The sequence below is a fragment of the Platalea leucorodia genome, assembly GCF_965183815.1.
Source record: "Platalea leucorodia genome assembly, chromosome: 7".
Classification (NCBI taxonomy): Eukaryota; Metazoa; Chordata; class Aves; order Pelecaniformes; family Threskiornithidae; genus Platalea; species Platalea leucorodia.
The window spans coordinates 19,199,104-19,214,086 of record NC_138829.1 but is presented as its reverse complement, the minus strand read 5'-3'; the positions used below and the strand labels follow the sequence as shown (position 1 = coordinate 19,214,086).

General features: G+C 37.2%; 1 protein-coding gene across 2 annotated transcripts in view; it reads right to left on the bottom strand.

The window, feature by feature from the left end:
• The window catches only part of RPS6KA5 (ribosomal protein S6 kinase A5), an 84,156-nt gene that overhangs the window by 57,444 nt on the left and 11,729 nt on the right, over positions 1 to 14,983 (bottom strand). For both annotated transcript variants that reach the window (XM_082318417.1, XM_082318416.1), the window contains 2 exons: positions 14,097 to 14,168; positions 1,190 to 1,408 (listed from right to left, as the gene is read on the bottom strand). In XM_082318417.1, the coding sequence (XP_082174543.1) occupies positions 1,190 to 1,408; positions 14,097 to 14,168 (291 nt within the window). The remainder of the gene's footprint in view (positions 1 to 1,189; positions 1,409 to 14,096; positions 14,169 to 14,983) is intronic.

Here is a 14,983-nt window from a genome sequence, read left to right as displayed (position 1 = left end):
AACTGGCATCGCCCACATTACGAGCACATTTGTTCAGAAAAAAAGACCTGCCAGATATGATCTTTCGGTTTGCAGCATTTCAGTGCTAGAACAGCATACTAACTGGTCAGCATAGTGACAGGTAGCCCTGTCCTCTCAGACAGATGACAGCATTTCAAAAACACTGATCACACTGAGGACAATATACAACGTGTTCTTAGAGGGAAATGTGCAGTATGTTTGAACTAGAAGGCTTTCTGCTGCTGAAATATTTCCTTATTTTCTTCTTCTTTCCTACCAACTAATCCCAGTAACAAAGTCGTGTTTGGTCATCCCACCTTACCAATAACCTCTGTGCCACATATGCAAAGGCAGCATGCAGAGAAAATAAACTGAATCCTTTAATACCCAGATTAAGAACTTTTTCATTCATGGTAGCAGTTTGTCTGAAAATCTGTAGAAAACTAATGCAGTATATAATAATATACGGGAGACCTTATTGCTCTTTACGAGAGACCTTATTGCTCTCTACAGCTACCTGAAAGGAGGTTGTAGTGAGGTGGGGGTCGGTCTCTTCTGCCAAGTAACAAGTGACAGGACAAGAGGAAACAGCCTCAAGCTGTGCCAAGGGAGGTTTAAGTTGGGTATTAGGAAAAACTTCTTCACCGAAAGGGTAGTCAGGCATTGGAACAGGCTGCCCAGGGAAGTGGTTGAGTCTCCGTCCCTGGAGGTATTTAAAAGACGGGTAGATGTGGTGCTTAGGGACACGGTTTAGTGGGGGACTTGGCAGTGATAGGTTAACAGTTGGACTCGATGATCTTAAGGGTCTTTTCCAACCTTAACAATTCTATGATTCTATGATTCTAATAGTTAAAGTGCAAACCAAAATTTCATCTTCTAAGTAAGTTCAAGAAAATATGTCTCTGGTTTAGGTACTTTTGGTCATATACATTTTTTGCTGCATGTAAGTCACTGATAATACTCCCCCCACCAAGTCAGAGTAGCACACTGAAGTTCAAACAGGAAAACCACAAGCACAGACACTGCTGAAGATGAACAGTATTTTACTTCCTATGGTCTCTCATGCAATCTCCAAACACACAGTACTTAAGACCACATGAAAAAAAAACTACAAAACATTAAGGAGATAAAAGAGCAGATTTTTTTTTTTTCCCATTAACATAAGACTTGAATCCTGAAAACTACTCACCTAAAATGAGATGAAGCTTTGTATCTGTCTGGAAGGCATAATGTAACGTGACCAAAAATGGTGATTGCCTAATGTGCTCCAACACTTGTCGTTCTGTCCTTGTGTGCTCAGTTGTTTTGGCTTTTTGAACTATTGTTGCTTTCTTCAGTACTTTCATGGCATACAGCTTTCCAGCATCATGGCCGCTTACTTTCCTTACTAGGAACACTTTTCCATAGGCTTAAAAAAGAAAAAGTAGGGAGAAAAAAAAAAAAAAAAAAACACAACAGTCACCTACTCATACAACAGGTCTGGCTGACATCATTATTACTTTCAATTATTCATTGTTATGGCAAACAGTAACCATTCAGGCTAAAATCTTCCAGAACTTTTTTTTTGTTTCACACTGACCTTTTCTGAGCAAAATTTTGACCAAATGAGCTTAGTGACTGAACACAGCAAGAGTGGGAAAAACAATCAAACAGATTTTCAGTATTTAAAAGCAATTTTAAAAGCTGATGATTTCTTCCTTTGTAATAACCTAAAACTCCCATACCTAGAATTTAGTTTGGAGTAAGAGAGATGCTATTTTTTTTTTTCCTCAAAATAGTCTGCCCATATTTGCACAACTTACATGCTTTCATTACTGGCTTTATAGCACTGAAGTTCCAAAAACCCACAGAAAAGCCAACGAATTCTTCCCATTAGTATTTAGTACATAGGAACTTTCTGAGGCTCCCATACTGGACTTAAATGAGAATAAGCTGGAGGAATTATCTCAAAAAGAAAGTTTTCTGAACACAAACAGTAAATGAAATAGTCACCAGGACCAAAAGGTAGTCTTTCCAGCATTTTAAATTATTGAATCTAGGTGTTCTATTTACGTATCTGGTTAAAATACACTCCACACTGGAGTAATAAGTGGCAAATGTGGACATTCTTTTTTTTTTTTTTTTTTTTTTTTAATTAAATAAAAAGGGCTCCTGGGAACTGTACACAAATAAACTTGATACTTCTACCAGGCAAACCTGAAGAAACTGTAAAGGTTAGAATTAGCAGATACACAAACAGGATACTATGTGAAAGAATGAGTGTTACTTTTGTACATGGTAATAATTACTTCTATTAATAATTGCTCAAAGGAATCAGGAGGAAGGAACAGTGATATGGTTGATGTATTTAGATTTCCGAGGTACTTAGCAAGTTCCCTTAAAAAAGGGTCTTAAAAACACTCAACAACCATAGGTGCAAAGAGGAGGGTCCTCTTATGAATGAAGAATTATATTAGTATACAAAAAACCCAAAAAGTTAAAAATAAATAGTCAGCTTTTTCGGTGAAAGGAGGTCACCACAAGAATTCATCCTGCCTGATTCAGTCATATATGAACAGCGAGGAAGACGATTTTCTTAGTTTAGTGAATTATCCACTGCAACAGAAATGGAAGCTGACTGCTGAAAACTGTACCACAGTATCAAAATATTAAGTAGCTGAAAAATAAAATGGCAGATAAAATTCCAAATAGGTAAATGAGTAATCCATGTGAAGTATGATAATAATTAATTTTGCATAGTGTTATAACTGAGAAAAAGAAGAAATACCTGTGGTTACCATAGACAACCCCATGAGAAAAAACCAGTGGTAATCCAAAAAGCAAATGGAATGTTAGAACTTCAAGGAAGGTATTGAAGGGGAAAAAATGACAAATGTACCATCTCCCAAACCTTCAGCACAAAACCAGAAATCCCTTATGCTGTAGTATGAAATCTTTGTATGTTCATATCTTGAGTGATGCACACTATTTCAGTCTCTCCTCCCTTCTGTGCCCAGCTCCCCTCGCCCCCATCAGAAAAAAAAAGTCTAGGAAAACATTAAAAAAAATACAGAAGAGGATAACAGAATTCTTCTAATTATGAAAGGAACTAAACACACTTAGACTTCCTATTTAGCCTGAAAAAGTAGAGTACTTAAGAAGATGCTAGAGAGTTAAAAAAATCAAAAACTGTATGAAGGTAAGTAAAGAACAATTTTTCATTATTTCTAGAAATAAAATAACTAAGGTAACAAATGAAATCATTAGGTATCAAGATTGAGAACTGCCCAAAACATACACACAAATACGCGGTTAAGCTGTGGAACTACTGTTACGTTATGCTGCAGGTATCAAAAATGTAGATGAGTTCAAAAAGATTATATAAATCCTTGAGGGAGAGGAAAGTATACCAAGTGTTGCTAAACACAGAAGAGAATCTCTGGCTCAGGCAGACCCCAAACTGCAGGCTGCTACAAGTTCACTAAGGAAGCCATCATTGTATGCCTCTCCATGTGCTCATAGGATCTCCTTAAGCCATCAAGAGACAGAAAACAACCAGCTGGGTGGTTTGTCCAACCCCTATAATTATCTTCACATTTCTTTCTCAAAGAGAATGCTCAAGTATCTCAAAACTGTAAATACACTAGACAGGGTATACTGTCCTGATGTGAGACACTCAAATTTAGTTGGTCTTCAAAAATGTTATAGCATACCTGCTCCCAATAAGTAATTACTTGTAACTCCAGATTTTTCCTGTTTTTCCAGACAAGTAATAGAGAGTTTTAAATTATCAAATGACATGTTTGGTTTTTTTTTTTCCTACAACCGAGTTATGCTTCATTCAGTATACAAAAGTAATACTGCTCATATAACGAACAATTCTTTTTAAGAAGTTCTTTGCCTGACTCATCACACCCTAAAGACTCATGCTTGCCTTCTTTACAGAACCCATTACTCTCAATAAAACCTTTCATAAAATACGTTTTCACAACCTATCTGTCAAGAATGGCAAATAGAGTCAGAACAGGTTAGTGTAAACATATCTTTCTATTTTGGGAGACAAATGTGAGATACCCAGGACAATCTTTTTCAAGATGTTCAGTATTGTATTGCTTTCCTCAACTTTAATTGTAGTTATGAGATCTCAAGTACATCTAAGTCAGACCCAATAGTCACCAGTTGGTCATCAAGAAATGGATAACCATAGATGTAAAAAGATTACTTTAGGCATGGATCATAAATCCTGTCATGATGTACAAACACAAGTGATCTGGACCAAGGTTGTACAGACAATAATATTGTGACCACAGTAATACTGTTATGCATATGCACATTTTTAATGTTATTCACCCATTTTTCCAATACTGGATATTAAATTATTTTTAGCATCTGAAAAACAGACCCCTGCTACTAAGAATATTGGTTTAAAAAAAACTGCTTCCAAAAGCAGTATTTACATCTTTTTAAGGAATTACTTCTCAAAAAATGTAGATAACACTTCTGCATTCTACTAACATGCAACAAAAACAGTGCAGAGAATGGCCTTAGCTTGCATTTCTCAACTGCTTAAGGGAGCAGCCCTAGTTTTCACCAATTTTCAGCTGGAGCTTGACATTGAGTTTCCTCGTGCCTCTCTGAAAAGCCCAGTCTAAAGCATTCAACAGAAGTTTCCTTAGGTTCCCGGGAAACAGTAGTTTTATCAGAAATGTTGGAGAACATTAAGTCAAGCTAAATTAAAATAAACAAAAGCCCCTACATTTTAACACTTGGCTACCTGTATCTTTAATCACACTTTATAAAAACACAATAATGCACCTTAAGTGGCAGAATGCTAGCAGTATATTAACAGCACCTACCATGGCTTTACATACAGCAGAGGAGAAAATTATCTGGTAAGTGTAATAGCTGTAAGGAAATCTCTGGAAACTATACTAGTGTTACCATAAAACAATTCGCAATATAGAGCTTTACCATGGTACAAATTGTTTCTTCAGAAATCTGAAAAGGACTGACAGAATGATGAGGATTCTCAGCAGTTTTGATGAGAATAAATCTTAAGTAGCACTATTTTAATCAAATGACTCATGATATATTCAACACCAGAATCTCTGATATCACCACGAGAAATCTACTTAAAGACAACACTGCAAAAGCAATTCATATGAGTGGCAGCAATGAGAAGGCACAGAAGCTAATTGCAAGAATACCCTTACTGGATAATCTCATTTCAGAAAAGCTTTTTTGATTTCTTAGAGCGCCACGTGTTCATTCTCATAAAATCTGAGGCACATCTCAACTACTCCCAAGGCAGAAATATTTAGCCAGCAATATATCCCCCATAAAGAAATACAGACAGAGTCACCAAATATTCACCCCCAAAATTCATTAAAAATATTTTAAATGACAGAAGAACTAAAAGACTATATAATACATACTATATATATATATACACACACACACACACGTTAGACTGACCTTGCAGTTTATTAAGAGAAATAAAATAAAAATTTAAAGTTAAAGAAAAAAACCAATTATTAGTTGCAGATTGATATGGATATCAGGCCTGTAAGATGAATAAGAGATTTCATACCAGCAATTTATACCAAATTTCCACTTAATTTGTGAGGCAGAAAAATGTAATTGGGGGTTAAAGCTTTCCTTTCGCTATTGCCTTTTTCATGAATACACATTCATAGTAATACACATCATCGTAAGTAACAATTCAGCAAGTCATTAGAATATTCTAAAGTACACACTTGATGAAAGACAATGAATTAAAACTATAAAGTACTTTGCTTCTTTATTCTTTCCGTATAAATGCAAGCACAATTAAGCCATTGCACCATGCCAGCTAATTCTTAGAGAGAAAAAGGCAAGCAATTCTTATTGTTTATAGCACATGGGATGGTTTATTCGGACTTCTAAATCCATCAAAACTTGACATTTGTATACAGACCGTTTTAAAGCAATGTTTTCAAGTGTTAACATAAGCTACACCTCTTTCTTAAATTACTTGTTTATTATCAGTGTAAGAATAATCATGAGACAACAATAGGAAAGCCTCAAAGGTACAGAATATTTAATGATTTTAATAAACTTCACCGTATTCTTGCATGACGTATGCCTAATGACCTCTTTCCTCTGCACTTTTTACTGTTAAAATAATCTTTAGATCTAATCTTCCTAAAGAATTTGGAGGCAGAACTGTGCAGTATCTGTCCATATGAATTAAAATTGGGGATGTAGCAAAGTCAGAAAGGCATATAGCTCTAGCAGCTAAAAACAGGAAAAAAAAGCGCCAAGCAAAAACCTTAACAAAGATCAAATAATAGCATTCTCAACAAGCATTTCCAATTTTCATTGTCCACCACCAAACTTTCAAAGATGAGGCATTCTCTGTCATCTTTCCTTAAGTATCAGATAGGCAAGAATCTTTAAGGTACTTGTTTCAAAATTATTATTTCCCCAAGAACAAGTTCCCTGTCCCATTAAACAAGTGAGTGAGAGGTGATAAATAAGAAAGGCAGAAAGTGACAGGAGAGGGTAAGTTGCATCTTAAAATGTAGTTTATATCAGCATTTTGCTTTTGTGCATTTTTACCTTTAGCTTTTTTTAAAAAAGCAAATGTTATTACAGTAAATAGGTATGGCAGGCAATACATGCCAAACTTTTTTTTCTTTTTGAAAGGAAGTAAATTTTTAGAAGGCGGCTCTCATATATAAGACAATCTACCACTGGATAAGCATGCCATTCATTTTTATTTATTACCAAAATTAAGGTAAATTATTTTCTTCAAAATTGCTTTGAAGGCACTGCATACTGCTGAAGTCAGATGAAGTCAGAACAATAAACCAATGGCTGCCTGGATCATCATCTTACTTCCTTCTTTCCTTCTTAAATGTAGGATTGCTTTACTATTCTCTCCAGTTATACTGGAGTCAGAGGTGGTTACCTGACCTTAGTCCAAGTAAGAATCTTCGCTCCTGATCTCCAATTGAATGTCCAGGTTCTTTCAGAATTCTCTGATGGATGAATAGGATGAATTTGTCCAGGTTCCAGGTTCTTAGATTGAACACACTCCCCTCTTTTTAGTCTGCTCTTCATACAGAAAAATAATTTCCCATTTCCAAACTCTGTCCCCAATTAGCCATCCCACCTTCCATTCAGTATTCATCATAGCTGTCCTCAGCAGAAACTGAAGTAAAACATTAATTGGAGTTTGGAATTATTTTTAGACACTCCCTAATTTTGGCTCACTCTCCTGAACACAGTAACCCCACTTCTTTTTTTCTTCTGCTTTTATGAGAAGACTATTTTATATTTTCTTCAATAGGTTTTGAAAGAGCTAACTTAATTTCACAGTCTTAACTTTATCAGAATACTTTCTGACCTCTTAGATGGAACTTCATTACACCTTCTTGTATAACATGATTTTTGAGCTGATTATTTAAATCTGACATTCATCCTACCAATTTTCTTCCCTTCATATGAATATATCCTTCATATTCCAAGTATCTTCCACATATAAGGAGAATATCCTTCTCATATAAGCACTTAATTCCAAAAGATCATGTATAAAATATTCTCTTTCATGTATGGCAGTGTATTGGGTTTGCGTGGCACGTTTTTGGTAGCTGGGGTCGGGGGGTGCTAAGGCCAAGCCCATCAGCGACAGCAGTAGCGCCTCTGGGATAACGTATTTAAGAAGGGGGAAAAAAAAACCTGCACAACTGCAGCTGGAGAGAGGAGGGAGAATATGTGGGAGAAACAACCCTGCAGACACCAAGGTCACTGAAGAAGGAAGGGGAAGAGGTGCCCCACAGAGATTCCCCTGCAGCCCCTGGAGAAGACCATGGTGAGGCAGGCTGTCCGTCTGCAGCCCATGGAGGGTAACGGTGGAGCAGAGATCCACCTGCAGCCCGTGGAGGACCCCACACCGGAGCCAGTGGATGTGCCCGAAGGAGGCTGTGACCCTGTGGGAAGCCTGTGCTGGAGCAGGCTGCTGGCAGGACTGGTGACCCTGCAGGGGACCCACACTGGAGCAGCCCGTTCCTGAAGGGCTGGACCCTGTGGAAGGGACCCACGCTGGAGCAGTTCATGGAGGACTGTCTCCCATGGGAGGGACCCCACACTGGAGCAGGGGAAGAGTGTGAGGAGTCCTCCCCCCAAAGAGGAAGGCGCGGCAGAGACAACATGTGATGAACTGATCGCAACCCCCATTCCCCGTCCCCCTGCACTGCTGCAAGGGAGGAGGTAGAGAAATCAGGAATAAAGCTGAGCCCGGGAAGAAGGGAGGGGTGGGGGGAAGGTGTTTTAAGATTTGGTTTTTATTTTTTCGTTATGCTACTCTGATTTGATTGGTAATAAATTAAAATAATTTTCCCAAGTTGAGTCTGTTTTGCCCATGACAGTAACTGGTGAATGATCTCTCCCTGTCCTTATCTCAACCCACAAGCCTTTCATTATATTTTCTCTCCCCTGGCCAGCTGAGGAGGGGAGTGAGAGAGGGGCTTTGGTGGGCACCTGGCATGCAGTCAGTTATGTTCTTGCTTCTAATTACTGTTTTGTTTTCATTAGTGGACTGTAGTTCAAGCAGTAGACTGGATCATTAGGGCACATGCTCTGGAACCACTTGTATTGTCTCTTCTTAAGTACAGTTGAAAGAGGGAATGAAAGTGGCATTTATCAAAATCAGAAGAAGCAACAGTTGAGTAGGAAAAAAAAGGAATAATCTACAAGTAGAAAAATGTATGACCCAGAATGCACTCTGCATTATTTTTTTTTATTTTAAAAACATATTTACAAAGAATGAAGCAAATAAGTCCAGTGGGCATGCATAAACCAACACAGCCACTGTCTCTTATTGTTCATTTCGTGGCTTTGGGAAGCAATTAGATTACTTTGCTGTAAAGCAACCTTGTTCTATAGACTAGCCACTAGTTTTCTACGTCACAGGAGAAAAGCTTTAACTAGGTAGGAGGGACAACTGGAAACATGAATTCAGTGGACAGGAAATCTGAAAATTTCAGATTAGCAAGGCTAACAGCAGGAAAAAAAGGACTTAAACGAAAACAAAAAGAGCTGGAATTTCAGAAAGTATATACTGAGCAGAACACAGGCAAGTCAGAGAAGTCAAGTAAGCAATAATTTGCTCCCAAAGCAACAAGTACGTTATTAATAGCTTTATTAACGGTGGCATAGTGTCATGTATTTTGTTTCACTGATGTAAAGCATTACTGATTTCTTCAACAGGGAAGTTTATTCTATTAATAGCGCCTTAATGCAACGTAAAAGGATCTAACTCAGATTAAAAGGCTACTAACTCAGATTTTTGCTTCCTTGTCTTTTCCTGTAAGACTCAGGTCAAGAGAGGAATGTGTATACTATGATATTCTTTTAACACCAAAAAGCAAAATATAACAAGCATGCTTCCAATTGCGAGAGCGTGTACAAGAACAAACCAGACATAAAAGGAATGCAAGAAAGAAATGCAAAAAAAGAAAATAAGTATAAAATTATGCTAAGCCATAGCGTGAAGAAAATGTTATCACAAAAAAATCACTTCCATAGGAGAAACAGCAGTACACAAGGATACTATTTCTAATAATCTTAACTTTTTTGTCTTTTTAAAAAAATAAAACTTAAAAACGAAAATTTAAATTTATACGAAACTACCACAATTACACATACTTAAGCAAGGTATCATTCAATTTAACATATTTTGAGTATCTTCTTTAGTTATTCCAGTTGCTTCATAGCAGTCCATATTTAAAATATTGTAATTAGTTAAAATAACATCTACAGTCATCACTTAACATGACTGTGAGGTTTCAATATATTCTGCTTTGTATTACTGTAGATCATTTAAATATCAGATAGTTTGAAACCACTTTGCATGCTGCATAACTCCACAGCAAAGAATTTTAAAACAGCATCACAGCTTTTATTTAGCATTAGCTATATTACGGTAATATCTGTAATACCTAAAAGCTCACACCAGAATAAGGCTTTCACTGCCAGAGTAAAGATAGCTCTTGCCTAAAAATACACAGCAACATATAAACACAAGCCATCAGATGCCATCTTCCTCATTTTTCTTTAAATTGCTCCAAAAAAAAGCAATAGTATCCCTTTTGCCTCTGTGACCCAATTTGTCTAAGATGACCTCAACCCCAGCCCCATCTTCAACTTCACAGAATTTACTAGTGTAAAAGAATAGAGAAGTTCTCAAAATGGTCAGAAAAAAATCCAACACTCCAAAACTAAAAAAACCATTGTTCTCTCTTACCATCCTGCCCATAATTTGGGTGCAAGTCCCTAATGGAGATACAATGGCTGTCTGGAAAGTTCTCCAGGTTCCAGGAATCACCCTGCCTTCCCCATGGGGGGGGGGGGGGGGGGGGGGGAGAACACCAACAAAACAACCCCACCCACACACCCCCTACTTGAAAATACTTGAAATATTTTAAATTCCTGAAATAATGAAATTATCCCTTTTTTTCCTGGCTGAAAGGTAAAAGGCATCTAATAAGCACCTGCAACTTGCAACCTAGCCACCAGGCAGTTACTCTTTAGAGGGATGGCATTTAGTTTCACCATAATTAGATTGCCAACTATACATAGATAAAAATTAGTTAGATATACGTTGAAGAAAATATCCTCCTTTCTTATTCTAATAGAATAAAAAACTACAGAACAAGATAATTCAAACCCAACTCTTACTTATCAATACAGAAGGCATGCAAATATCTTCTGAAGTTTTTCCTCATTTTTTGTGAGAGCAAACCTAAGGACAACAACTGAAATGCAGACGAGTAGTTTTGTACAAGAGAGCACAAGTTCTAAATAAGGCCTTACTCTGGTACAGTATCATTTAAGACAAGTCTGCAATAAGAGCCTGCTATGCCAAATATTTCTGACTTATGTTACTGCCATTATAGACAGTTCTCATGCCCCCAAGTAAACATATATTCTAGTAGAAAGAACTGAGAAGTCAAAGCAGTCATACTCACTCCTCCAACCTCAATTCAAGTGTGAGATCAAGTAGTGGCAGGCCTAAACAGGACCCTACAACTCACGACACAACACACTTAAGATCTTGTAGCAAAGTTTGCATGCAAACAGGTATTTAGTGTCTTACGAAGTGTTTGAAAAGTGATCTCCCTGCTATGGAAGTTGTGGGGAAAAAAAGCAAGATACATTGCACAGGAAAAACATACAGTCAGTAAGACAGCTAAATAACTGAATGCATAGCCCCAGACTTTTCACATGCAGCAGATACTGCAAGATCCACAGCATTTAAGTTGGTTTTCCATACTTAAGATGCAGTGCTTGCACAATAATTCTTGTCATTGACAAGGTAGTTCTAGAACTTCCCAAAAACTAAAGTTTTTACAAAGGGGTTTGTATGTTATTAAACCAACAGCACCAGAGTCAATTTGTACAAGTTCTCTGTGGTTCTGTAACAGTAGGCCCAATACTCATAAAAATTTATTTCACAGTAGAATGGATATTTCGGGATCATCTTAGCCCAGTGGCCAATATCTTGCTTCAGTTTCTGTCCTGCTCTGTCGAGTCAATGAAAGACATAGAAACTCTTCTGACCGTAACAATTAGAAATACGCTGGAAGTGAAGATGGCGTTCAGAACTGCATCAAAATTTTGTTGGATGATATTTACAGAGGAAATGCCTTAATACAGGTATATCCTATTGTGAAATAATGTTCTTCCAGAAACCTCTTGCAAGAATGAGAGGGGATTTTTTGCTTATTGCAATCCCCAGAACGCTTCTCAAGCTAGGAAATAAAACATCCTTAGCATGAACATCTAGGAAGGTTGCAGAACCTCTACTACTGGAGGCTTTTAAGAACAAATCATTGTCAGCAATGATGCAGGTCTGACTGTGTCTTGGGGCAGCAATTAGAGGACCTCTTCAAGCCCATTCCAGTCCTGTTTTCAGCGATTCCATGTTACTGCAAACACTGACAATTCACAGATGGTCACTTCCCCAAAGCAAACAGAATTAGCTCCATTCTGATCAGGTTATTTGCATTTAATGCTGTCCAGTAATTGGCAAGCAACCACCTCTGACACACCTCGTGCACTAGTCTTAGCTGTGATACGCTTAAGAATGAACAAAGCTTCTTAACTGCCCTGACAGTCCAGATTTCCGAAGCAAGAACCTCAGGCTATGACTGAAATTACATATTAAAAAAGTGCAACTAGTATTTCCTTGACCAAAAAAAATAGTGCTGCTCTTAAAAATGCCATTCCAGGATACTCAAGCTGTCCTTGGGTTCCTAAAGTTTGCAGAAATCTTTTAGTCAGTTCTTGAAACAGTTTGAAGTCTACTACAACAGAAGATGTTTCTGGAACAACATGACTATGACAGCAGGATGAAGATAGACAGGCATGCTTCCTCAGCTTTTTTTTTTCTTCACACATACACACACTGTCAATCCCATTGTCAACCCATTGAAGTAGCCTTTTCTGAAAGGGGTCACTCATAAAAAATTACCCTGTTAACCTGAGCGAATAGAATAGCTTTGCACTATGAGCCTAAGGACTACCTGCTACGAGTAAGAGCATCCCAGGCCAAGAGAAATTTGGCTAATCTGTTCATGAAGAAGAGAAGGCATGGAAGGTAGCAACGAATGACAGACAACAGTTTAACAGCAGCAAAAGGGGTATTTTGGAGGCACTGCCTAAAGACAGCAGAAGGAAGTCAGGCTACTACTCGTCTGAACTTGAAGACTGACACTTATGAAACCACCAAAACTTACTTTGTATTCCAAATGCAATAGTTGTAATATTAAGGTGATCTCAGACTAACGGCAGTGGTAAGGAAAAAGGAAAAAATTCAGGTATGGGACTGGTTTTCATATACACGCACACATACATATGTATAATTAAAAATCCAGCCAATGTTTCCCTCCTATCAGCAGGAGAGAAAGATATCCTGACATAAATGCTTAATTATAAGTAATTTCGCTTTTGTCAACCCCACTCAGACCAATACTGACCACTTCAGAACAGCATAGCTGCTTCCACCTACGAATATGCAACGTATATCTATGAATATTAAAGCTTCCTTGCCTCCACCACTAACTACTGAAATTTAGCAGCAATGGTTGAATTGTTAAGCCTGTTAAATTTAAATTTTAAAAAAATTACTTCAGAAACAGAAAAATACACTCTCCGGTGATTTAGCAGCTTAATGAGTTTATGAAAGAATCTATATGACAGCTAAATGTGAAAATCAACACCCTTAGCTCTTTTCAGTGATGTAGCAGCTTGTGCAATTATAGCCTCGCTGCTAGCCATTAATGGCTGATAACACCCAAAATTTAATATCGTAACTAACTTATAACTTCTATAGACCTTGATGTAGTCCACCATCATGATTATCCCAATCTACTCAACACTGCATCTGATGTTAATATTGACAAAAAAAAAAAAATGCATAAACACACCAAGAAGAATAAAAGCCATTACTTTTGGTCTGTGTACGGGCCTGTGTGTGTGTCCCTTTAACAAACGAGAAACAAAGCTTTTTTGTTGGTTACAGTCAGCAATCCTACAACATCCTACAAATCTCCAACATCGTGCTGAAATCCACAATACGACAGTGAACATTTTCCATCTTAAAAATTTCTGGGATTTGAATAGGACAGAAAAAGACTAGTAGAGCCAATGCCAACTCTAAAACATATAGTTAATAAGTGGAGCATCCTGTTCAATAAGGTACTAGCGTTAATGGTTTTTTTCCAGAAATTAATGAAAACATAGTCCAAAAATTTAATGAAATTATCAAGATCATGCCTTAACTTAGATCAGATTTTTCACAAACTGTATTACATTGCCACAAATCTCAAGCCATTTATTTTCCATTTTTTTTTTTAAAGTGCATCTTCAAAAGTGCTATAAGCTAGAACACACAACCTCCAATTTTGCACAATATTTATGAGAAAAAAAGTGAAGAAAATTATGCTATGCAATACAAAAGTGATATATCTTCCTAAGGAGTGTTCCAATTACCAAAACCTCAGCTAGAAAACAAAACTATACTTAAGAGTAATACTTCCAACATTCAACTTAGAAAAAATAGTGCATCTTACCCCCTGTTCCAAGAACTTTCAGGAGTTCAAAGTTTTCAATGCCAACTTTCTCTGCATGGCCTGTCAAATTTGCTGAAGAGGAAAAAAAAAAAAAATCACATCAGATATGCAGTACACTGAAACATCATTCTGACATATTACTACAGCTTCAGTAAAAACGAGTTAGCAGATGAATGAAATAAGCAGCACTAGAAGGACATTCCAGTTGCATACTGTATTCTTTTAACTTTAAAAGTAAGGGAGAGCAATTTTCTTCCTGCCATCTGTGTTCCTGGAGGTATAAAATCACAGAATAATAACTGAAGCCCATCTAGCTTGCATACACCGTCTTTCACCCTATCACTGGGCACCACTGAAAAGAGTCTAGTTCCACCTTGTCTGTAACCTCTAATCGCATAGTTATAGACAGCAATCAGGTCATCCTTTAGCCCCAGCACCCTGTATACTCTCATGTTCTTGGATTATATGGTGCTTGGGATGACCTAAGGAGAGCTCCAATAACTATTTATGCATTTCACATAAGATTATTAAGTCTATAAAGACTCTCCACTGCTATCGAGTAGGAAAGACCTTGAGTCTACATAACCAACAAGTCTTGAAAAATCTAAGCTGCTACAAAGTTGTTTCATTTGTTGGGGAGTTTGGGAGGAGGAAGCTCTACGTTTATACAAATCTATACCACTGAGTATTTTTTTTTCCTCACAGACATTTTTCTAAGCGAGGAAGTAAAAAGCCCTATTTAAAAAAGGAATTGTAGTGGGCTGATTTGCTATTGGTTTAGGGTTTTTTTTGGTTTGGTTTTTTTTTGTTTGTTTTTGTTTTTTCATAAGCTGCTAAAAGAAAGCCTTAAACAGTTCCCATTTTTTCCATCTTTCATTCCTATCATA